At 44.1% G+C, this 25,358-nt stretch overlaps 1 protein-coding gene and 1 long non-coding RNA gene across 2 annotated transcripts in view; one reads left to right on the top strand and one right to left on the bottom strand.

Annotated features, from left to right (window-relative positions):
- The first annotated feature begins 8,056 nt into the window (after positions 1 to 8,056).
- LOC145528431 (uncharacterized) lies at positions 8,057 to 12,207 on the top strand. The gene is made up of 6 exons (XR_014070400.1): positions 8,057 to 8,133; positions 8,294 to 8,416; positions 10,061 to 10,158; positions 10,780 to 10,904; positions 11,611 to 11,675; positions 12,094 to 12,207. It is a non-coding gene; the product is annotated as an uncharacterized LOC145528431 (long non-coding RNA).
- The window catches only part of CTXND1 (cortexin domain containing 1), a 40,932-nt gene continuing 23,840 nt past the window's right edge, over positions 8,267 to 25,358 (bottom strand). Inside the window, exons 2-3 of the mRNA XM_081546747.1 lie at positions 8,762 to 8,924; positions 8,267 to 8,531 (exon numbers count right to left, since the gene is read on the bottom strand). Coding sequence (XP_081402873.1) covers positions 8,290 to 8,469 — 180 coding nt within the window. The 5' untranslated portion in view covers positions 8,470 to 8,531; positions 8,762 to 8,924 and the 3' untranslated portion in view covers positions 8,267 to 8,289. The remainder of the gene's footprint in view (positions 8,532 to 8,761; positions 8,925 to 25,358) is intronic.

Raw genomic sequence — 25,358 nt, 5'->3', positions numbered from 1 at the left:
TATATATATATATTTTTTTTTTCATTCTGATTTATTACAGTTTACTGAGTATAGTTCCCTGTCCTATACAGTAGGAACTTTTTGTTTACCCATCGTACAGATATTAGTTTGCACCTGCTAATCCCAAGCTCCCAATTCTTCCCTCCCCTATCCCCTCTCCCTGCTTGACAACCACAAGTCTGTTCTCTATGTCTGCAAGTCTGTTTCTGTTTCTTGGATATGTTCATTTGTGTTGCATTTTTAAACCCTGCCTACATTTTTGAAAATAGTCCCTAAATTAGACCCTCTTCAATCAATCAAACCCTCTTCAGTTGCTTCCTGACTAATAAAGCCATTGGTACCAGGAGTGGCATCAGGAAACAGGCTCTGAAAATAACGTGCTGGAATTGGGTTTCTTGCATATTAGATGAGCACAGAGTAACCTCCTGACTGGGGGAGGCAGGACATGAATAGTCTGTATTGTGTAATGCTATCACAGTTATCGAAATATTATCAGTGTTGGCATAGGATGGAGTGCAGGTGGAGAGTAAAGCACTAGGAGAAGCGTTATTGGTGGGACTTCCCTAGTGGCCCAGTGACTAAGGCTCTGTGCTCCAAATGCAGGGAGCCCATGTTCAATCCCTGGTCAGGGAACTAGATCACACAAGCCACAACTAAAGATCCCACATGCCACAGTGAAGATTGAAGACCCCGTGTGCACCAACTAAGACCTGGCACAGCTAAATAAATGAATGAATGAATGAATACATATTTTTTAAAAAAATCATTGGCATTTAATTGCTTGGGGAATATTGATGATTATGTGGATTGTAGGATGGGTGGGCTGCTCTTGATTGCCCTGGAGAGTTTATATAAAGAGGAAGATAAACTCCAAATCTTGAATTCATAACTGAAGTGTCAGATGGAAAAGCAGAAGGCACGCATGCAGTGGTAAAGTGACTTTCCTTAACTGTAGGACAGACGAAGGTCTGGCTTGCAGAGTTGCAGTGCCAGGGAACCGTGCAATGCCAGGTAATTGTGTGTGTCAATAAAGTCTCTTAGCTGAGGCAAGGACCTTGAAACTTGTTAAAAATACAAATTATAGGACTTCCACTTTGCTGTACAGCAGAAATGAACACAACATTGCAAATCAACAATACTTTAAAAAGTAAATAACCTCCCCCCACAAAAAAATTTATAGTACTTTGACAAATTAAAGGACAGACAACAAGATCAATTGAATTAAACATTCTGGGGTGGGGGTCCAGAAATTGTGTTAGAACAAACTTTCCAAGTGATTCTGATGCACGCTAAAGTTTGAGAACCACTGTACCAGAAAGTACTTTCTGCTGCATCTTGATCAATAAAGATAATAAAAACAGTTCACCTTCATCAGGCAGGAGGTGGTGGCACACCTTAATTGTATTCCCTCCAGGGTTTGCCCGCTCTTCCCTTTGTTGTATTGTGTGGGACCCTGATCATCTTGTCGACCCGCAGCACCTCACGAATGGCTGCTATATTGACGCTTGTGCTCTGTCGCTCAGTCGTGCTGTACTGATGACATGGTGCTAACTGCCTCTGCTGGGTGGAGGGTAGCAAGGACCACAAACGGCATGGGCTTGCCAGAAGGTGAGAGCAAACCCCTATGGACTGCCAGGGGGATTCTTTACCACTGAGCCCCCTGGGAAGCCCATCATCAATGTATACTAATGCCAATTAAAATGAACAAGTGAATATATCTCTTCTTAAAATGAAAATCTTCATTGCAAATAAAATTTGCTTTCCCCACTTCCATGGGGAAATGATTTGTTCACACAGATCCTGCTGTCTCTTAAAGCCCACTCCCTGGAGCAATCTTTCAGGCCAAGTTTAACACCAGCCCTTCTGATCTGAATAGAAGATCTCCTTTCGGGTTTCTTATGACTTGGCTTCAAGTGTGTGCTCTGGTCTAATGTGGAAAGTCTTCGGCAGCCATGTGTCCGTCTTTCTCTCTACCCCCTGTTTGAAGGCAGGGACCCCCAGGCATCTCTCTTCTCTGTTCTGGTGCAGAGGGGGTGCTCAGTGGCCGGGCAATAAGGATGGCAGCCCTGTCTCTAGTTTCTGCCATCACCCTGTGTCTGGAAGACTCGATGGGTAGCAGGTACCCTCCAAGGTCAGTGTGGGGCCTCTGCATGTGCCCTCCATATTGCAGAAATTTCTTGGGTTCCAGTGGCTGGGGGACATGTTGGGATACCCCCTCTTAGGTGAGAAACCTCGCTTTTCCTTGTGCCATCCACTGTGAAGAAAGAGGCTCAGTGGTTGATGAACCTCTTTGGGTTTTTGAGGCAATGTGTAGCATCTTCGTGTGTACCACTCTGCTGCATGTAGTGGGTGCATCCTAAGGTTGCTATGTTTTTTTATAATTTAATTTAATTTTTATTTTTTGTCTGGAGGATAATTGCTTTGCATTGTTATATTGTTTTCTGCTGTACAACGTGAATCAGTCATAACTATATATATGTGTGTATATATATATTATATACATATACATACCCTCCCTCTTGAGCCTCCCTCCCACCCCCCACCCCAGGCTGAGATCATCCTGCAGGCATCTGAGTCTCTTCATCTTGTACTAGTTGGCAGAGAAGGGGACCACTGAGCTGTCAGGGTGATTTATTCCAGCATCTGAGGGGAAATGCGGCTGTTGCAACACAATGGGGACAAGGAAGACTGGCTCTAGAACCCAGGGCCTCGTTGGAGATTCTCTAGTTACTTCTCATCCCATATCCCTATTCTCTAGGTCTAGGCTGGGGGCATGAATTTATTTATTATCTTGGGGCATAAAGTAATTAATTAGTTATCTGGAGGCATGCATTTATTTAATATCTGGAAGCATGAATTCATTTACTTATTATCTGGGGCTTGAATTTATTTATTTATTTATTATCTGGAGGGATTAATTAATTAATTATCTGGGGGCATGGATTTATTTGCTATCTGGAGAGATGAATTTATTTATTTATTATCTGGAGGCACGAATTCATTTATTTATTATCTGGGGGCTTGATTTTATTTATTTATTATCTAGAGACAAGAATTTATTTATTATTTGGGGCTTGAATTTATTATCTGGAGGCATTAATTAATTGATTATCTGGGGGGGGCATGGATTTATTTACTTATTTGTGGTCGAGCTGTGCAGCACATGGGATCTTAGTTCCCAAACCAGGGCTCGAATCCAAACCCCCTGCATTGGAAGCTCAGAGTCTTAACCTCTGGACCACCAGAGAAGTCCCAGTACTGATTAGTTTTCATTTGCTCTATTTCACTAATATATATGAACCCTATCACCCAGAGTTCCCTGTTCTTTTGCTTCTGTTGTTTTTGGCTGCTGGGACAGGAGACTAGAGGGCAGAGGGTGAGAAATCTTTTTCTTTTCCCACTGAGCTGTGTTTTGATTGCCTGTAGCCATGGCTTTGGTTGGGGTGGGGGGAGTCCTCTTCCAGTAGCTTCTGGGGACACCCTCTCCTTCTCCTGTTTTCTGGCTAAAGTGGTGATGGACTTGCATTGTGGGTCACCCATGGGTATTTTGTCCCCTACTTTTGTTTCCCTTGACCCTGACCAACCTCTGTAAATACACCATCATTAAACTGTCTTCATGGAATGCTTTGGAGGTACATCTCTCTCTGCTAGGATTCTGAGTGATACGGGTCCCCAAGACAACTCCCCAGGAAGGAGGAAGTATCTTAGCCGATGATGACCAAGGACCTACGGATCAGGGCTGGCATGGCTGAGGCTGTCTGTCCCTTTGGACACAGCCAGCCTAGTGTACTGTTTGGACGGAGTGACGGGGTATGTGAACGTGGACCAGGGAGCTCGGCTCAAGCGCCTCTCAGCAGACTGGGCCATAAACAAAAAGGGCACTGCAGGCTGTCCTCCTTCACACACGCAGGACTGTGGGCGTGGAAGCACACTTGTGGACACACCAGGCTTTGAAATTCTCCCCACCTGATGTTTTGAAGCAGAACCAGCTCCTTTTGGATTGAGTTAGCCTCAAATTCTGTGGCAATTTTATAGGAGAGGGAGTCATGGGTGTTTCAAATCAATAAGAAGGGACTTCCCTGGTGGTCCTATGGCTAAGATTCTGCCCGACCAATGGAGTGGGGTGGGTTCCATCCCTGATCAGGGAACTAAGATCCTGCATGCAGCATGGCATGACCAAAAAAAAGAGTAGCAATTCAATAAGAACATGTAGATATTTGAGCAACTAATTGGAAAAAATGAAACAGAGTTGATGGGAATTGATAGACCAGGCAGGTAAAACTAGTGTTCTCTATTAGTCATACCAGCCTGTCTGAGCATTCTCAGGGGTCATGTTTCTGCTAAGGACAGTCACTGATTTCTTGCTTCTGCTTTTTTTCTCTACCTCACCTGTCCCTAGCATGACATCCCTTTCCAGATAACATTCTTTCACATCACCCACTTCCCAGATGTCTTTTTCCCCCGCAAATGTCTTTATTGCGCCGCAAACACCATGGCCACAAGGTGGATTGTGTATCAGACTTTACTGAGAGTTTGGGGTAACAGGAAGGGACTAGAGCAGAGCACAGAACAGGCAACAACTTAAAATCCACCACCAGACACCACTGTCTGGAGACTCCATCACCCACACCCTGCAGCAGGGACTTTTTCCCTGATCATATTTTGCCTTAAATCCTGGGTTGATGTCAACACCTCCTTCTCTCTGATGCTTTTCATTTTCTCTCTGCCAGTTTCTAGTCTTCAAAAATTCTCTCCATTTCTTTTGCTGAACAGTTTACCTCTCCATCCCAAGCCCTAACTTCATCTCAGCCAGCTACAAACTGGCTAAGATACTCTGATGACAAAGGAGCGTCTCTTTCATCCTTTAGCAGCTAAAGCAAAAACAAAAGCTTGAAATTTCAGTTGGGTTTTCCCTTATTATGATCGGATATTTAGATGGCTCTCCCTCCCCCATGTGTCTCTAAGGTGAAGGGGGTGTCATTTAAATATTTATTATCCACCATCAAGCAATATTTATTATCAAGCAATATTTATTATCCACCCTGAGCAAGCCCCAGGGTTCATCATATCTGTCTTAAGCTTTCTTTCTTTATTTTTATTTTGCAACATGTATACTAGGGGAAAATGAAAGCAATCCAAATACTTAATAACAGGATTCTGGATAACTATGCCCATGCACTAGATGGTATGGTTTATAGCCACTAAAATGATAAATAGGAAGACTGTAGCAGAAACATGCTTATGAAGAAATGTTATGAGATACTGATTAACATGTTGTAACAGAAGGCTTTTATGAAAAAATATACCTTGCATGTGGACAAAGATGAGAAGGGAACACACGGACACACAATGGAAATCACTATTATCTGGAGGCTTAGAATAGGAGTGATTTTGAAATTTTCCATCTTTTGCTGAAATGTAATTATTTCCCTTTGCCACCAAAAAAAGAATCAAAAGAGATAGGGTGGGAAATATTAGTAACTCTAGGTGTGGGAAAGAAATAAGTGAGACCAGAGGACCCCCAGGGCAGTTCTTCTCAAACTAATTGATCATATCCCTCTCTAAAAACATATTGATGCATTTAATTAATGTGTGTGCATGCTCAGTCACATCCGACTTTTTGTGACCCCCATGGACTGTAGCCTGTGAGGCTCCTCTGTCCATGGGATTCTCCAGGCAAGAATACTGGAGTGGGTTGCCATTTCCTCCTCCAGGGGATCTTCCCGATTCAGGGATAGAACTTGAGTTTCCTGCATTGGCAGGAGGATGCTTTACCACTGAGCCACCTGGGAAGCCCAAGTTCGTGCATAGAAATCACTCAATGGATCTTGCTAAGAGATTCCTGGGCCCCACCTGCAGAGATTAGAGTTCTGGAGGTCTGGAGTGAGGGTCCATGATTTTGGATTTCTAGCAAGTTCCTCAATGTTGCAGCAGCTCTTGTCCTTTATCAGGGTTTGAGTAGTATAGCCCTCAGGCACCTGTTGTTCACTCCTTAGCTCTAAAATATCTCCAAGTGAGGTCTTCAAGACCTCTTCTTGTTCCTCGGGATCTGTTATTTGCTGATTGGGAGTTGGTTCTGATTGGCACTGTAAATCCATGCTGATGAGCTTTTCACTGAAGTGCTTGGTATCTCTGAGGTAGGCTGCAGAGTGAAGGCTGCTGCTGGGCCTGAGGCAATGTACAGGGTCCTTGCTCTGGAGCGTCCCAACAGATGGAGCCTCCAATGCATTTTAGTCCACTGCCTTTGCCAGCTGTCCCTTTCTGCATCCCACACAGTGGAGGGTGGCATGGGGAACAGCTGGAAATGCCCTGGAATGCCGCCTGAACAGTGGTGCCCTTGTTTCAGGTGGTCACCTAGTGGTGATGGTGCTTTGGAAAGCGATTTCCCAGGTGACCTGGGATGGGGTGGTACTGATGGTGGGAAGGGAGCCTTGAGCTTCTTCCCAGCTGCAGGTCACTTCTGAGGGAGATGGCAGGCATGCCTCAGAGGGATAGAATAAATACCTTCAGAATCAGGGGGTGATCAGGCGGTCTCATTTAACTTCATATTGTGTTTGCAAGATTACTGATGACAATGATGATTACGTAAATTAATAGACACCATATTCCTTGAGGTCAGGTGCTGGGTGGGAGAGGATGCTGTGAGCGTTCCTCTGACCAGGTCCTGGCTGGGAGGTCTGGCCTTTCAGAAGGCCCCTGGGAACTGAGGAAAGCCCAGGGTTCCAGGTTCCTCTGAGAGAGGGGAATCCAGACCCCTCATTCTCCCATTTCAGACCCCTGGCTTCTCCTGGGGGTGGTAAAAATCAAGAAAAGACATGAATGTTTGCCCATGTTCTCTCATTTCATCCTCACAACAACCTTGTGAGGTAGATGTTATTCCCTCATTTTACAGATGAGGAAATTGGGGATCAGAGAGGCTGAGTTATTCAGGATCCTAGGGCAAGAAAGTAGAGGAGTTGGGACTCGGGACCAGGTTTGTGGACTCTGGTCCAGTATTCTTGCTGCAAGGTCTTAGATTTAAGTGATGGAGTGTGAGGCAAGTGAGAAGGGTGGAAAAAGGGGGAAAGGAGTCATTATAATCAACAACTTATTCCTTGTCCACCCCCACAGCACATTTACATTCAAAGCACTCCCCCTCCTGCCCTTTCATTCACGTGAGGCTTACACAAAACAAAAAGGGCAAGGCTTTTCCTCCCCCTTTATACAATGAGGGGACGGAGGTGCAGAGAGGTAAAGTGACTTGCTCAAGGTCACACAGCCTTAGAGTGACAGACAAGAGTAGAACCCAGGTCTTCCTGTCCAATATTCATCTCATATACTGTGTGCTCTCAAGAGGTCACTGGGTGAAATAATTTTGCATGAAGAATAGTGGGGAAAAAAAGAAACGTGTGATCAACAGAGATAATTATTACACCATGACCTATCCACCAATGGAATACTCTGCAGCCAGTAAAAATGATGGCTCTGAAGAGAGTTTGATGACATGAGAAAGTGTTCATGCTGTAATATGAAGTGATGCAACACCATGCACACAGTTTGACTATTGAAAAATATATGTAAAAATACTGAGAGAAAATATATCAAGATGGCGGCTTTGGGGAAGTGGGATTGTAAGTGTTATTTTCCCCCTTTCCTTCTAATTTTTTTCTGTATTTTTCCAAACTTCTAAAATACACATTTCATTTATAACAAGAAAAAATATACCCTTCTATATTTTAGTTTAAAAAAATATCGCTGGGAAGCAGCCCCGGTGCCTTTTGTGAATTTGAATCCATCTGCTTCCCTGGGTCCCCAGCCCAGCTCCGCTGCCAGCCCACTAGGAAGGGGCTGGGTTTCCGGTGGATGTCTGTACTCTGCACCCCTGGGGCTAGGGCGTGTGCTACTTGGCATGATCAGGGCAAGGGTCTCCTCAAAACTGGACCACTGTTACATGATCTGTCCTGTATCCAATGCCAAACGGCACTTGGGATCCAGGGAAGGTGACCGCCCATAATCTCACACTGAGTCCCCAGCCTGGAACCCCAGGCCTACTGACTCATGGTCCTCTCATCCCCAGACTGGGCAGCCATGGCACCACCCACAGCATCCCATGCATCGCAACCTGCTGCTCGTGTGAGAGTGGGCAAGGCTAAGGTGAACCTTCTCCATCCCCAGTAGCTGAATCTGATCCTGCCTGCCTCCAGGCGCTGGCAGGCTGGTGGCCAGGGGACGGAGGTGTGTCCCGGGGCAACCTCGTCCAGAGAGCGCCAGGGTCTTGGTCCCTCCTCACTGCCCCTGCCCGCCCGCGCCTCAGTCGTCCAGGTGCTGCTCCTCCCAGGTGGACGTGGGGATGGCGCTATAAGGGTCCATGATGACCTTGGCACAGCGGATGATCATCACGACGAGGAACAGGCAGAGGAAGACGAAGCAGGCCAAGGTCAGTCCTTTGTCCACATCCACGTAGACGGGCTCAGGGGTGGGGTCCTCCATCTCTCAGTGGCGGCTTCAGGCTCCTCCTCCGGCGCAGGGTTGACTGGTACCATCTTCCACCCCTGCAGAAAACCAGGGCAGTGCAGATCAGAGGGTCATGCCCACTTGCCTGCGATGGGGGTAGGGGTGGGGGGCAGAGCACAACCCTGGGTTCTTATATGCCCCCCTGGAGTGGGAGTTGGCTCCTTCCCCTTCCCTCCTGCACATGAGGGCTGAGACCTTGTGCCTTGTTTTCAGATGCCCACTAAGGTCTCTTCAGACCATCCTCACCCACTTCCCAGAGGGCACTCACCTGCTGGTCAGAGTGATCACCACTTCATAAGGGCCACTGGGTGGGCATGCACCCTGGGTGGGGCTGCTTCAGGAGGGAGGCGGGGGTGACCAGACATCACAGCTGGAAGCCAGAGAGAGCAGTGGCTTTTCCTTTAGAGAGCAGGGACCCAAACTGGCAGCAGCTGAAACAGAATAGGACAGAAGAAGGCTGGTTACTTCCCACGACGCCCAGACTTGAGCTGGACTGGCAGGAAAGTCTCGCCTGGAGAGTTCCTGCCTGGGCATCATGGTGGGAGCAGCCACACTTCACACCGATGCTTTTTTCCTTTCCTTCTCTCTTTTAAAAAATACAGCGTTAAAAATTGCGATAAAATAGACATAACACAGAATTTACCATGATGACCATGGTTAAGTGCACAGTTCAGTGGCTTTAGGACATTCAAATCGTTGTGCAGCCATCACCACCATCCGTCTCCAGAGCTGTCTTCAACTTGCAAAACTGAAACTGTGCCCATGAAACAACTGGGATGAATTGGAAGATTGGGATTGACATATATACACTATTGATACTGTGTATAAAATACATAACTAATGAGAACCTACTGTACAGGAAGGGAACTCTTCTCAGTGCTCTGTGGTGACCTCAATGGGAAGGAAATCCAAAACAGAGGGGATATATGTGTATGTAAGTCTGATTCTCTTAGCTGTATAGCAGAAACTAACACAACATTGTAAAACTATATTCCAATAAAAATTAATTAAAGGTAAAATAAAAATACAACTGTAAAAAATTGTTGTAAAGTATACATAATATAGAGAAGGAAATGGCAACCCACTCCAGTGTTCTTGCCTGGAGAACCCCAGGGATGGGGAGCCTGGTGGGCTGCCGTCTATGGGGTCGCACAGAGGCGGACACGACTGAAGTGACTTAGCAGCAGCAGCAGCAGCATACATAATATAAAATTTACCAAAGTGACCATGGTGATGTGCACAGTTCAGTGGCTTTAGGGCTGTGTTTCACAGCTGGACTCAGTCTGGCCTCTCAAACACAGACTGAAATCCTTGGCTCGGCGTCTGCCCTAAGTTAATATCAGAGACCCCGCACCGATTATAAAAGTCAGACCTTGGAGAAATTGTCTGATGACTCTCCCGTCTTGTCTGGGGCCAGCACTGGGCCCTATAACCTGGCAACGTGCCCCAGAGGAAGGTTATCGGCATTTTCTGGATCCTTCAGCTGGGATGAAAGCCAAGAGCGTGGATGCGAAGAACAGATTCTTCCACCCTCCAGATGGTGTGTGTTGATTAACGTTAATTACAGGGCGGACACACATCCCTTCCAGCCGCGCTTCCCAGTGAGGACCCGACCCCCAGCAGTGATGCAGCTGACACTGGGAGCTGAGGGGCCGGCCTTCCCAGGTCAGCTCAGTGGTCCCCAGCAGAATGTAACCGTCCTTCAGCATGGAGCCTGCACAGGCCAGACACTCGACCTGCCACCTTCTCGGGGTGGCTGGAGGGGAACTTGCTCCCGAGTCAGGGTTTCTGATCTGGGCCAGTGAGCGACCCTGAAGGGAACGGCTGCTGGGCTGACCTGGCACAATTGTGAAAGAGAGCGGTTTTAGGGTTTGGATGTAGCAGATCCAAATGGGGTCTTCCCAGGTGGCGCTAGTGGTATTGAATCCAATGCAGGAAACACAGGAGACATGAGTTCAATTCCTGGGTCGGGATGGATCCCCTGGAGGAGGGCATGGCAACCCACTCCCGTATTCTTGCCTGGAGAACCCATGGACAGAGGAGCCCGGCGGGCTGAAGTCCATGGGGTTGCAAAGAGTGGGACACGAGACTGAGCACGTACTCTCCTAAATGCCTTATCTCCAACTACAATCCCACTGAGTGTCAGGACGTCAGCATATGAATTTGAGGGTACATAGTGCAGTCAGGCAGAGCAGCATGTCAGTTTCTCAAGGGCGGGGTCCAAGTCTGACCAAGGGCCACTACCAGCCTGGACCCAGGACAGGCCCCCGCCTTGTGGGTTCACAGGAAACGTCAGAGAAGACGCAAACTTGCTTAGCCTCTGCCCTCCGGACACCAGTGGTAGAAAAAGCACGTCACTTATTACTTCGAGGATAAACAACCGGCTGTATCGACAGTGTCCATTCAATCAGGTAACAAAGACTAGAGCTGATCACGCGCAGTAATCTGCTGGTTCTATAAATAGTCGCGGAGCCATTATGAAAGGTGACCTGTCAGAATCACTTCCCCAGATGACAGATGGGTTAAGCGGAAGGCATTTGCTCAGGACACAGAAGATGCCCAGTGTCATAACCCGAGACCAGTTGTGTTGTCCTGTGGGACTGCATCTGGTGGCCCCTCTCCTTCATCAGAGCAATTAACAGGCTTTTGCCAGAGGGAGACGATGAGTGTCTGCTAAGAGATGATTAAGACCAAAAACAACTTAGGAATTTGGAAATCAGCGTATTTTAGAAGACGGCTGCTCTCGTCTCCCTATTCTGGGCTTCAGCTGCCACATTTCCAGCCTCTGGGCAACCCTGCTCACTTCAGCCTGGCCCCCACAACCCAAACTGGCTCTGCCCAATCTATCCTGTTACTGTTCTGAAGTTAATTTTGGTGTACTGAGTGGTATTTCTCAATCAAGTTTTGTATGTTCCGTGGTTTGTCTCAAGTTTGAAGTCGAGGGGAGATTCTGCCAGCAGCCAAGGACCTCTGTTCAGCCCTGAATGGTGGGTTTTCCTCCATTGGCAGGCCTTGTCCCTAAACTTGTGTTCCTAAGTGGATAGTTAACTACCCCTTACATTGTCTAGGTGCTTAATATACTGGGAATGTGTGCTCAGTTGTGTCTGACTTTTTTAGGACTGCATGGACTGTAGCCCGCCAGGCTCCTCTGTTCATGGGATTCTCCAGGCAAGAATACTAGAGTGAGTTGCCATTTCCTCCTCCAGGGGATCTTCTGACCCAGGGATTGAACCCACGTCTCCTGCGTCTCCTACACTGGCAGGCGGATTCTTTACCACTGAGCCACCTGGGAAGCCCAAGTGAATATATTGTGCGTGTTAAACACACTGCACCCTTAAGCTGTTTGTTCATTTTATCTTCATTTCAAAAATCTGAACATAAAGCTAGCATATACTTGAACTCTTGGTGAAATTTAAGTATTAATAAAATGGTATATCCATAAATACAGACCATAACTACTACCAGGGCTGGAAAGATGCATGGAGGGGATGGAATTCATGCAATATTGTGGAGAGATTTGTTATTTTTTAATATTTAAATATTTTGATTCTTACGTTTGATCTATAAAAAACATGGGCTATTTTTGCTCTATTTCCCCAGGTATGGAAAAATGCAAACAAATCAATCAAAGGTGCACAAGAACACACTGTCCAGCTACTAGAGAAGGAGTGACTCACTGGGAGGTTGTTGGAAAAATGCATCTTAGAAGGGAAAGGAAAACTAAAATGAAGGTGGAACAAGAGTATACCAGCTTTGGGCACTTTTGCAGTCAGACACGGCTTCCCTGGTGGCTCAGATGGTAAAGAATCTGCCTGCAATGCAGGAGACCTGGGTTCGATCCCGCGGTCGGGAAGATCCCCTGGAAAAGGAAATGGCTACCCACTCCAGTATCCTTGCCATGGACAAAAGTAGCCATATAGGGAGGGGAAAGAAACTGCACAAAGATATAGAGGGTTTCATCAGCAGTCTTGCTGACACTGTAACATCAAGATCTGAGGCATGGGACTTCCCTGGTGGTCCAGTGGTTAAGCCTCTGTTCTTCCAGTGCAGGGGACACAGATTCGATCCCTGACTGGGGAAGTTCTGCATGTGGTGTGGTATGGCAGAAAAAATAAATGAAGAAAGTCTGGTGCCCTTCCCAGTCTGCTGATCCACTAGGTGTAGCAGTCATAGCCTTGGTGGTGGCAAAAACAGCAAGAACAGTCAGAGGAAGGGCATCACTAAGAGACCATGAGAGGTGATGAGAGGAGAACAGGATCAAGGCTCTTCTTGTCCTTACACTAGAAGATCCGTTATTTGTGGTAACCTTAGTGAACTTCTGTTCCTTATAGAATCACTCTCAAATAGAAAACACTACTTTCTAGTGACTCTAGATGATTCTCAAAAAGAAATCTTCATTTCTGAAAGGCAGTAAATTGAATAGTGCCAAGAAGGGCACTAGCTTTCTACTGGTTATGAGGAGCAGGTTAAAAAAAAAAAGATAACGCTACATTGTTAAAGTGTATATGTTGTTCGTTAGTCCTAAATTTTTTGTGAAATAAAAAGACACTTACTCCTTGAAGAAATGTTATGACCAACCTAGACAGCATATTAAAAAGCAGAGACATTACTGTGCCAACAAAGGTCCGTCTAGTCAAGGCTATGGTTTTTCCAGTAGTCATATATGAGGATATGAGAGTTGGACTATAAAGAAAGGTGAGTGCCGAAGAATTGATGCTTTTGAACTGTGGTGTTGGAGAAGACTCGTGAGAGTCCCTTGGACTGCAAGGAGATCCAACCAGTCCATCCTAAATGAAATCAGTCCTGAATATTCATTGGAAGGACTGATGTTGAAGCTGAAACTCCAATACTTGGCCACCTGATGCGAAGAGCTGACTCAGTTGAAAAGACCCTGATGCTGGGAAAGATTGAAGGCAGGAGGAGAAGAGGACGACAGAGGATGAGATGGTTGGATGGCATCACCGACTCAATGGACATGAGTTTGAGTAAACTCCGGAAGTTGGTGACGGACAGGGAGGCCTGGCGTGCTGCAGTCCTGGGGTCACAAAGAGTTGGACACGACTGAGTGACTGAACTGAACTGAACTGAGTCCTAAACTTTATCCCAGTATTTTGTGACCTTATGGACTAGCTCGCCAGGCTCCTCTATCCATAGGATTCTCCAGGCAAGAATACTGGCGTGAGCTGCCACTTCCTTCTCCAGGGGACCTTCCCAACCCAGGGATTGAACCTGTGTCTCCTGCATTGGCAGGTGGATTCTTTACCACTGAGCCACCTGGGAAGCCCAAATATAGCTATAAAACAATGTAAATGTTAAAAAAAGAATTTAAAAAATAAAAGTTACATAACAGAAAAACTTCATAAAGATAACTTGTATCTAAAATTCTGCATTATTTCAATAAAAACTAGTAGAGGGAAGGTCGAACTAAATCAAAATATAATAAAATTTTAATATCATTTGGGTAGTGTAAATATTTTAATAATTTTAATTAATTCAATAATTTAATACAAATTTTATTTTAGTACTGATAGAACAGTGTAGATTAAGATACCTGTTTGAACATTTAAGGATAACACTGGGAGAATGATATCAAATAATTGACTATTAAATTAGTTAGCTGAATAGACATTTTTATTGCCTGTAGGGAATCACACTGATTTCAAATGTTTACAGAACATTTACAAAAATTGATTTGGTGCTTATTTACAAATAAAACATCTATACATTTTAAAAAGTAGAAATTTTACAGGCTATACTTTCTGACCACAAGAGATTAAACAAACTAACAAACCAACAAGCTACTTGATTTTAATAACGTTAAAAAATAATGATTGAGCTAATGAGAAAATTAAGCGTAATTACAGAATATTTAGAAAATCACTCTAATGAGAATACTACATATTAGAAGTTATGGAGTGAGGTCAGTGACAGCTGTTTATTATACTCAGGGCCAAAACCATAGCTTTCATGATTGAACAAGAAGAATTAAATACAGGGAAAGAAGAAATAAACTGAGACCATTATAAAAACAGCATCAAGGAAACCTGGAAGATGAAATAAGTCAAATTAAAAGCAGAATTTAACAATTCACAAAACAGAGCACCAGTAGAATTAAAAATAAACCACAGAGAAAAGTCTTTATAATAGTTTGAACCTGGATAAACCTCTGGCAAAATTAATCTAGAAAAAAAGAGAAAAGACAAGTATACACCTTTAAGAATGAGAAGAGCCAACTGACTGGAAAAGAACCAGATGCTGGGAAAGATTGAGGGCAGGAGATGAAGGGGGCGGAGGATGAGATGGATGGATGGCATCACTGACTCAGTCAGTGTGAGTTTGAGCAAACTAGATGGTGAAGGACAGAGAAGCCTGGCATGCTGCAGTTCACGGGGTTGCCAAGAGTCAGACACGACTGAGCGACTGAACAACATCAGGAGTGAGAAAGAGGCTATAACCATGGATACTAAGGAGATTAAAAACACAAGGGGTGGTACTGTGTAAAATCCATCAGTACATTTGAAAAATTCAATGATATGGATGTTTTCTGTAATGTAAGTGGTCAAAATGGACTAAAAATATACTGGAACATAAAATTAAGCAATCTCCATGAGGTGTTTGCCAAGAGGGTCTAAGTAATCCAACTTGGGCTGGAGTACAGCAGCCAGACCAAGGCCACGTCCATGAAGCTGCATGAAGTCCTCCAGTGCATCATGGTCTACCTGGAGTCCCCCTGGACTGGAGGGCACCCCTCCTTGTTCTGAGAACTGGGGACAGCCTGGGAGCCACCACTAGGGTTCCTCTCCTCTGGTACATCTGTGCTCCCCTTTGCCACTCTGAGATTACAAAACAACAAGAACATGTTCCTTGGCAATATTTCTACTGAACAGCTCAAGCTCCAATGTCACCAAGTTTGAATACATTTCCTGGGACTAAGAAGTCCCCAAGGTGCTTATTTATGACAAAAGGGCCAGTTGGCTGATGCCTCCAGATGGAGTGTCCTCATAGTACCCGAAGGATGCCACATCACCTGGGGAAGCAGGTTGATATTAACAGCTAGGAAGTTTTTACTTTACAGCATAGGTGGTTCTTCCAGGTGTGGGCTCTTCCAGCCTTCCCAAGAGCTCTGTCAAGAGACCTCACGTTACAGCTTCTTAGCTTTGCTGCCATACACCAACCTCTAGTTAGCCTCCAGGATGGCTGATTGCCACCCATCCCAGGATCCACAGCCTCAGAAGTTCAAACCATTCTTCTCCTGGGACTTCCCTTCTGGTCCAGCAGTTAAGAATCCACCTTGCAATGCGGGGGATGCAGGTTCAATCCCTGGTTGGGGAACTAAGATCCTACATGGCTTGGGGCAACCAACCTCATGTGCCGCAACTAGAGGACCCAAGCATCGCAACGAAGATCCCGTGTGCCTCAACTAAGACCTGCCTGATGCAGCCAAATGAATACTAAAATGCTACTCCCTCAATTCATTCCACTCTCTCCTTCCCCTTCAAGAGGGAGGGTATATATGTATACCTATGGCTGATTCACTTTGTTGGTACTGCAGAAACTGACACGACAGTTATCATCCAACTAAAAAATAAAAAGACAAAACCAACCCATTCCTCTCTTAAGGGACCCCCAGCTTCAGGCAGGGACCTGCCCCAAAGTCTAATGCTTTTACCTTCATGATGACTTTATTTCAGAGGCTGTGTTGCTCTTTCCTCCCTCCGGATATTGTTTAGGCACGGCGTGAGCTACTGAGGCAGATTTCCAGAACATGAATCTCAGGGACAAAGGGTTAGAGTCTCAATCAATATCCATTCATGAGGCTCTCAGACGACTCATGCAAATACGGCCGCCTCTCCCAGCATTTCTCTAGGTCTGCGCATCAGCAGTTTATCTCGCAGAAAGAAATGTCAGATTTCCACCTCTTTGAATATTCTGCCACACAGAACCAACATGACATTTAAAAAATGTCTGTCTTTATCTCCTCTAGCGAGAGAAAACTTTGAAGACCGTCTTCCTGTTTGAGAGGGCGGGGGCTCTGTGAAACTGCGCGGTGCATATGTTTTCTGCCTCTACTTGTGTCACACATATGGCAAAAGAGAACACTTTCTGTTGACAGTATTTCCCCCAAATTCACACAAATCCCCTCTGCAGAGCTCCACAAATTGCCTTCCTGCATTTGAAGGGTAAACTAACAAGAGCCCAAAGTTTTGCAAACTGGCAAGAGACGTTTCTTTTCTGAAGAACATAATTCATTTCCAGCCATGAGCTGAGATGTTCGCACTTCCTTCTTACAAATTTTACAAGTGTTATCTAGCAGCAGGGGGGCCAACAAGCTGACATTTCCTATGCTGCAATTCTCAAAAGTAATTTGAGCCTCGTTTTGGATAATCAGTCTTTCAGTGTAAAGTCAGAAGCAATGAACCTGGACATCATCCAACCCAGCGCCATTATTTTAGAGTTAGGGAGACTGAGGCTTAGAGAGGGCAAATGATGGGACTAATGATCCCTTTATAGGACCAGCACTCTTCTTTCTTTTTTTTGGCCATAGCATGCAGCATGTGGGATCGTAGTTCCCCAACCAAGGATCAAACTCATGCTCCTTGTAGTGGAAGCATAGAGTCTTAACCACCAGACCTCCATGGGAATGCTGGTTGCTGGAGAGGACAGTGACGTGACAGTTTCCATGATCTCTCCAACAAACATCTCTGGTTTTCCCGAATTCCTTCTAACGGCAGAAGGTAGGTGCTAGTGCCAGGACCAGAGGCGGAAAATTCATCCTGGGTTTTTTGTCTATGCCAGTGATAAGCTGGGCCTCTGTCCTACTATGGATTGCATAGCAACACAGCTCTAAAAAGAAAAATCTAGGAAATTGAGACAAAACTGCCAAAGATGAGGGCTGGTGGAGATTGAAGCAGGCAAGGGGTTGGAGTCCTATTTCAATGATTATGGTATTTGCTCAGTACTGTATTTAAAATGGATAACCAACAAGGACCTACTGTATAGCACAGGGAACTCTGCTCAGTGTTACGTGGCAGCCTGGATGGGAAGGGAATTTGGTGGAGGGGAGAATGGATACGTGTATACCTATGGCTGAGTCCCTTTGCTGTGAACCTGAAACTCTCACAACATAGTTAATCAGCTACACTGCCATACAAAATAAAACGTTAAAAAAAAAAAAAAAAAGACTATGGTGTTGGCTATTGGTTCCTGGTAAATAATTTCCACCAAGTTAAGCAAGTTTTATTTCTCTAAGTTTTAATTCCCTTACGTAGAAAAAAAGGGGATGATAGGATTATTGTGAGGATTAAATAAAACATGGGAAATTCTCAACACAGAAACTGACACCTAGTAAATGCTGAATAAATGCTAGCTGTTCCTATTAATTCTAGTATTCTAGCAATTTTCAGGATCTTTTGAGATGAACATGTGGATTTTTCACTGTCTATGAATAAATACCTTAATGTTGAACCAAATTTACATCCTGGAATAAATTCTACTTGGTATACTATTTTTTAAAACACTGCTGGATTCAAATATTAATATTTTATCTAGGGGATATTACAACCATGACTAAGTAGAATGGATCTCTTGATTCTTTTGTGTGCTATTCTGTTAGATTTATGTATCAACGTTATGCTAATTTCTAAGCACAAAAGGAAGATTTCTATATAATTCTGTCTCCAGTAGTTCATATCTGTTCCTTAGAAGTTTTTTGAACTCAACCTGTGTGATCATTTTTGGAAATGCATGATGAAGAATACTTTTCAATTAAAAAAAAATGTTTATTTATTTTGGCTGTGCTGGGTCTTTGTTGCTGCATGCAGGCTTTCTCTAATTGAAGCGAGCAGGGGCTACTCTCTAGTTGCAGATTGCAGTGGCTTCTCTTTTTGTGAAGCACAGGCTCTAGGGCACAAAGGCTTCAGTAGTTGAGGTGCAGGGGCTTATGGGAATCTTGCCAAACCAGGAGTCAAACTCGTGTCCTCTGCATTGACAGGGGGATTCTTAACCACTAGACCACTGGGGAAGCCTCTTTTTCAATTTTTTAATGGATGTTGGCATATTTAGATTTTCTACTTCTTATAGCAATTAGGGAAACAATTTTCTGCAGGAAGAAATTGTCCATATTATGTAAATATTCAACTTCAGTGACATAAAATTGTAATGGTCTTCTCTTACTGGGGCTTCCCTGGTGGCTCAGACAGTAAGGAATCTGCCTGCAATGCAGGAGACCTGGTTTCTATCCCTGGGTTGGGAAGACACCCTGGAGAAGAAAATAGCAACCCACTCCAGTATTCCTGCCTGGAAAATCTCATGGACAGGGAGCCTGGAGAGCTACAGTCCACGGGGTCGCAAGGAGTCAGACATGACTGAGCAACTCACACTTTGCATTTCCCGTATTGATACATGCCAGTTCACACCTTTTCTCTGTTGCATAGGATTCTGTGGTTGGACCACAATTTGTTCATTTCCCCTCCAAATGATGAACACTTGTATTATTTCAAATTTTTAATGATGAAAAGAATGTTTCAATGAACTTTCTTATGCATATACCATTGGGCCAGGTTTTTTTTTTGCTATGGTGTGTTAACTGGACAGCAATTCTTTAGTCCTATAATTAGACTATCTCTAACTTTCTTGTGCTCAGTAGCTCAGTGGTGTCTGACTCTCTGCGACCCTTTGGACTGTAGTCTGCCAAGTGTCTCTGTCCATGGGATTTTTTAGGCCAGAATACTGGAGTGGGTTGCCATTTCCAAATCCAGGGGATCTTCCTGAGCCAGGGATCAAACCCATATCTTCTGTGTCTCCTGCACTGCAGGCAGATTCTTTACCTGCTGAGCAATTGGGAAAGCCCCTTGTGCTGTGCTTAGTTGCTCAGTAGTGTCTGACTCTTTGTGACCCCATCTCTGTCCATGGGATTCTCCAGGCAAGAATGCTGGAGTGGGTTGCCATGCCCATCTCCAGGGGATCTTCCCAACCCAGGGATCAAACCCAGGTTTCCTGCATTGCAGGCAGATTCTTTACCATCTGAGCCACCAGGGAAGCCCCTTGTATATCGCCAATTTTTCCTCCAAAGTGGTTGTTCCAATCCACACTTTCTCCAGCATTCTTTAGAAGCTGCTACCACTCATATCCTTGGTAGGACTTGGTATTGTCAGACTTGCATTACTGCTGTTCTAGTGGTGTGAGTGTATGTCATTGTGGATTTAACTTGCATTCCCCTTATTTCTAATGATGTTGAGTATATTTTTTACATTTACTGTGTATTTCATTTTTCTCTTTTTGAATTGTTGGGTTACTTTTCTTTTTCTTGTTTGTTTCTTCATTTTAGTTATCATTCCTTTATTGGTCCTGTGCTTTGCAAAATCTCCCCCACCCTTCATCTGTGGCTTGTCCTTTAACTTTGTTCATAGAATCTTATTTATACTTGCTCAAATTGTTTTAAATTTTAATATAGTTAGCCTCATTCATCTTTTCCTTTATAATTTATACTTTCTGTAACTTTTTTTTTAGGCCGTGCTATACAGTATGTGGTTGTGAGATGTGATGGATATGATGGATGTGATGTGATGTGATGGATATGATGGATATGGATATTAGAGTTGGACTAGAAAGAAAGCTGAGCACCAAAGAATTGATGCTTTTTAATTGTGGTGTTGGAGAAGACTCTTGAGATTCCCTTCGACTGCAGGAGATCAATCCAGTCAATCTTAAAGGAAATCAGCCCTGAATATTCATTGGAAGGACTGATGCTGAAGCTGAAACTCAAATACTTTGGCCACCTGATGCAAACAAATGACTCATTGGAAAAGGACTGGATGGACATGAGTTTGAGCAAGCTCCTGGAGTTGGTGATGGACAAGGAAGCCTGGCGTGCTGCAGTCCATGGGGTCGCAATGAGTCGGACACGACTGAGCAACTGAACTGAACTGATACAGCATGTGAGATCTTAGTTCCCCAACCAGGGATTGAACTCTTGCCCCCTGCATTGGAAGTGTGGAGTCTTAACCACTGGATCACCAGACAAGTCCCATTTGTTACTTCTTAAATCCTTTCCTATCCTGAAAATAGGATAGGATATATTCTCCTATATATATTTTCTATATATATTTTCTAGAAGTTTGAAATTCTGTTTTTCTTACTTAGATTTTTGATCTATCTGAAACTGATTTTCATGTTATCTGATATGGAGTTTAGAGCTATGTCTCCCCCTATGGATAAACTATCATCTTATCCCCATGCATTGACTAGTCTGTCCTTTCCCCAGAGATTTGTAACACAACCTTAAGCTTCCATCTACACACTTCTGGCCTCTCTATCCTTTTTGAATTTGTTTACTGTCTCTCCTTGTGCCAGTACATGCTGTCTTCAATTCCATTACAAAAACTTTACAATACATCTTGGTATATACTAGTCCAAGTCCCCCACCTTGTAATTTTATTCAAGAGCCCTTTGGCTCCTCATATATGTTAGAATCATTTTGCTGGGATGGTGACTGGTATTGCACTGAATTCATAAATTAGTAATGAACTGCCATCTTGATGGCACAGAGTCTTTCCTCTTGTGACAAAGGTATTCAGGCTATCATACATGTTCATCGATCATCTTTCATCATTTTCTCTACGTGAAAATGCTTATTTTCTGCTTATTTCTGAGTACTTAATATATATGTTATGATTTTCTTTTATATAATTGGGGAAAATTGAACACAGACTGAATATTGTATGATATTTTAGGGTTAATTAGAGTTAGAGTTAATTTTTGTTGGTTATGATAGAGGTATTGCGGTTATGACTATATAATGTAACTTCTTATGCCTATTTGTTACACATACACACCACACACACACATGCATGTATCCTGCTCCTTAGAAGAAATCACTATTCTGATATCACCATGGATTAGTTTTATCTGTTTATAAACTTCATATAAATGAAACCCAGTGTGTACTTTTTAGTGTCTGACTTCTTTTGCTCAAATTATGGTCTATGACTTTTTAACTACATTTCCGCATCTATCAATAGATATTTTTTATTGCTGTGAAGTATTCCATTGTGTGACCACAGCACAATTTATTTATTCACTCCACAGCTGTTGGCCATTTGTGTTACTTCCAGCTTGGGCCTCTTATGAACCGTGCTGCTAAGAAATTGTTGTACTTCTTTGCTTATCTTTTGGTGCCTATATGTACTCGTTACTATTGGTTGTATTCCTTGAGGTCAGGTGGCTGGATGGTATAGTAGTTGTATGCTCAATTTATGCAGATATCGCCAGAGTTTTCCAAGGCAGATGCACGTTGGCATGCCTTTCAGCAATTCCAGTCCCTCTGTGTCCTCATCAGCATCTAGTATTTTTAGGCTTTTACATTTCAGCCATTTGGATGGGTATATTGTGGGTCATTTCCTTAATGTGAAATGAGAAGAGTTTTGGTTTTTTTAGCTATTTGTCTAGCTTCCTCTCTGAAATGCCTATTCATGTCTTTTGAGCATTTAGTTATTGGGCTATGTGTCTTTTTCTTTTTGATTCGTAGGCATGACACATACTCTAGATGAGACGCCTTCGTCAGCTCCATGTATTGCAAATATCTTCTCTCGGCCTCTGTGTTTGCTTTCCCTTCCCTGACTGATGTCTTTAGTGAACAGAAGGTCTACAGTTTAATAAAACACAGATCATTAATTTTTCCTTTGATGGTTAGTGCTTTCTCCATCCTATGTAAAGAACTTTTTTCCTACCCCAAGATCATGAAGATCTCCTATGTTTGCTCCCTAAAATTATATATTATATCCTAAAATTATAAAATATATAATTTCTAGGAGCAAATGAATGTCCATGTTTGGTGTTAAGTAAGGTTCACATTTTTTCCCCAGACATCGATCTCTCTTGCACCATTTATTGATAACATCATGTTTTCTCTTACTGTATTACAAGTCAAGTGATCCATATAAGCGGGTTGATGTAATGATTTAAAAATATGTCCCCAAATCCTTCCAAAAGGGGCAGTCCATGGTCCCGCCCTCTGAACGTGGATGGGCCTCTGTGGCTGCCTCAAGGAATAAAATGAGATGGAAGTGAAGTCACTTCCAGGGCTGGGTTAGAAAGGGTCACATAACCTTTGTGGTCTCTCTTGGACACTGGCTCTGAGAGCCTTTCGCCATCATGCCAGGAACTGCCTGGGACTGCCACCTGGAGAGACTGCCCATGGGCGAGGCTGTTCTCGTTCCACTTGTGTGAGTCTTCCCAACCCATGTGCCAGACATATGAGTGAGGAGACTTGGAGACCCCAGCCCCAACCAGCATCTGGCTGCCATGACCTAACAGATCCAGAACTGCCTAGTGGAGCCTACTTCAGCTCCCAGATATGTGATCAAAATAAATGATTACTATTTTTTAAAATTATTTTTAATTGGCAGATAATTGCTTTATAATGTAGTGCTGGTTTCTGCTGTACAACAAAGTGAATCAGCTATATGTATACATATATCTCCTCCCTCTGGAGCCTCCCTCCCACTCACCCCCAGCCCACTCCTCTAGGTTAAATAGTTACTATTAAGTAAAGATTTGGGTAGTTGATTACACAGCAATAGATGACCAGAACCGTCTATTTCTGGACTTCTTTGTCCTGATTCTGTTGTCTTTCTTTTTACCAAAACCACATTTTCTTATGTTAGCTTTTTCCTAAGTCGTGCTCAGCTTGTTGGGATGTTGGATATCTTCATATTTCTGTCTGCTCACTCCTATGAAAGGAGCTATAGAAACCATATTGGAAGCCACTGTGGCTTCTTCAGTAATTACTTGGGTTTGACACCCCCAGTCATCTGCTCTAAGAGCTGCGGGGTTCCACCCTGGGCACAGTGACTGAAGCAGGGAGCATTGGGCGAGTTTTATTTCGGAGAACCTGGGCCAGACACAAAGGGAAGAGTTTAGCCCTTCCCTCCTCCCTGGAGAAGATGGGCAGCTCAAAAGCCACTCTGAGAAGTAAATCCCCAAATGCAGCCAATAAAGAAAGCATAGGGCAAATAACCAACAAGGACCTACTGTACAGCACAGGGAACTCTACTCAATGTTATGCTGCAGCCTGGATGGGAGGGGAGTTTGGGGGAGAATGGATACACGTGTATGTACGGCTGAGTCCCTTAACTGTCCACCTGAAACTATCACAACATTGTTAATCGGGTAGACCCCAATGTAAAATAAAAAGTTAAAAAAAAGAAAGAACAGGGCACCTTCCTGGTTTGGCTCCTCCATGATGGGTTGAGGACAGAGCTTTATAAGACCTGTGTTTCTCTAACAGCCATCCGTCTAACTTGGTTTCTCCTCCAACTCCTGCAGTGAGGTCTTTTTTTTTTTTTCTTAATATTTTTTTGATATGGATCATTTTTAAAGTCTCTGTGGAAATTTGTTACAACATTACTTCCATTTTTAAGTTTTGGTTTTTGGCCCTGAGGCATGCGGGATCTCAGTTTCCCGACCAGGGATTGAACCTGAACGGGTGAAGTCTTAACCACTGGACCACTGGGGAAGCCCCTGCTGTGAGATTTTTCCTAAGAGTCCTCCTCCCCCTCAGTATTTGCTGGGGGTGGGGTGAGGGTGGGGTGCCAAGTGTCCCCTCCCCCTGCTCTTCTCCCTGGCCCTCCTGCTTGGGTAAGCAAGTCTCCAAGAGCATATTCCCTACTTCATTTAGGAAGCAGTCCATGCACAAGGCCCTGGGGGCAAATGGCAACCTTCTCCTGCAGGAGGCTCTGGCATGGTTCTCAGATTGGAGTTTTTCAGTTTCTCCTGCTCCCTGGGGCTGAGTGTTCCAGCGCTGCTGCTGCCCGTGCCTACTGCTCTGGCCCCAAACCTTCTGCTGATGCTGGACACAACTGAGTGTCTGACTGAGTGTCAGACTCCTGTCTTGTGGGAGTGTCCTGAGTGTCCTGATTGTCCCACTCCTGTCTTGTGGGAGTCAGCCTCTGATATAAGAGGTGAGCATTCAGCCATTGGTGTCAACCTGATTCTGTCTGCTTCACAGCTTCCAGAAATTTTTATACCTTTCTGCTCCACTGAGGACACCCTAACTCCTTTTCCAGCACTGCTACAGATGTCTGTGTCTACGTTTTGTCAGCTTTTTAAAAAAAATTAATTTGTGTATTTGGTTGCATCAGGTCTTAGTTGTAGTGCAGCATGTGGGATCTTAGTTCCCCGACCAGGGATCAAACCCGTGTCCCCTACATTGCAAGGCAGATTCTTAACCAGGGGACCACAAGAGAAGTACCCATTTGGTCCACATTTTATTTCTTTGGTAATTTCAGTGGATGTAAAGAACCAGAGAAGGAAAAACGTAATCAGTTCTTCATTTTGAAATGAGCAAGATTTGTCTCCCTCCCACCCAATCTTTTTTGAGAGCTTCTCTGGTGGCTCAGGTAGTAAAGAATCTGCCTGCAATATGGGAGACCCAGGTTCAATTCCTGGTTGGGAAGATCCCCTGGAGAAGGAAATGGCCATTCCAGTATTCTTGCCTGAAAAATTCCATGGACAGAGCAGCCTGGCAGGCTATAGTCCATGGGGTCGAAAAGAGTCAGACACAACTGAATGACTAACACCTTCACTTTCACCCATATCTTTGCTCTTTTGTCTATTAACCAGTCTAGTCTTTGTATCTTATTTCTGGGGATCATGGTTTACTGAGTTTTATTGAGTGAGCATAGCACATTCTATTTAAATTTAACCTCTATTCTGTGAAATACATAATCTCCTTCGTGCTTCCCCCAAATCTTGAATTCCAGCTCCTTCCTTAATGTTACAAAGAAAAACAAATCAAACACAGTAAACTTGACATGCAAAGAAAATGTCCCTGTGTTTCCTGCAGCAGATTGAATGTCCTTCACAGG

The sequence above is a fragment of the Giraffa tippelskirchi genome, chromosome 12 (assembly GCF_054371585.1).
Source record: "Giraffa tippelskirchi isolate mGirTip1 chromosome 12, T2T-mGirTip1v1.2.pri, whole genome shotgun sequence".
NCBI classification, from domain to species: domain Eukaryota; kingdom Metazoa; phylum Chordata; class Mammalia; order Artiodactyla; family Giraffidae; genus Giraffa; species Giraffa tippelskirchi.
This window is presented reverse-complemented; position numbering and strand designations above follow the sequence as displayed.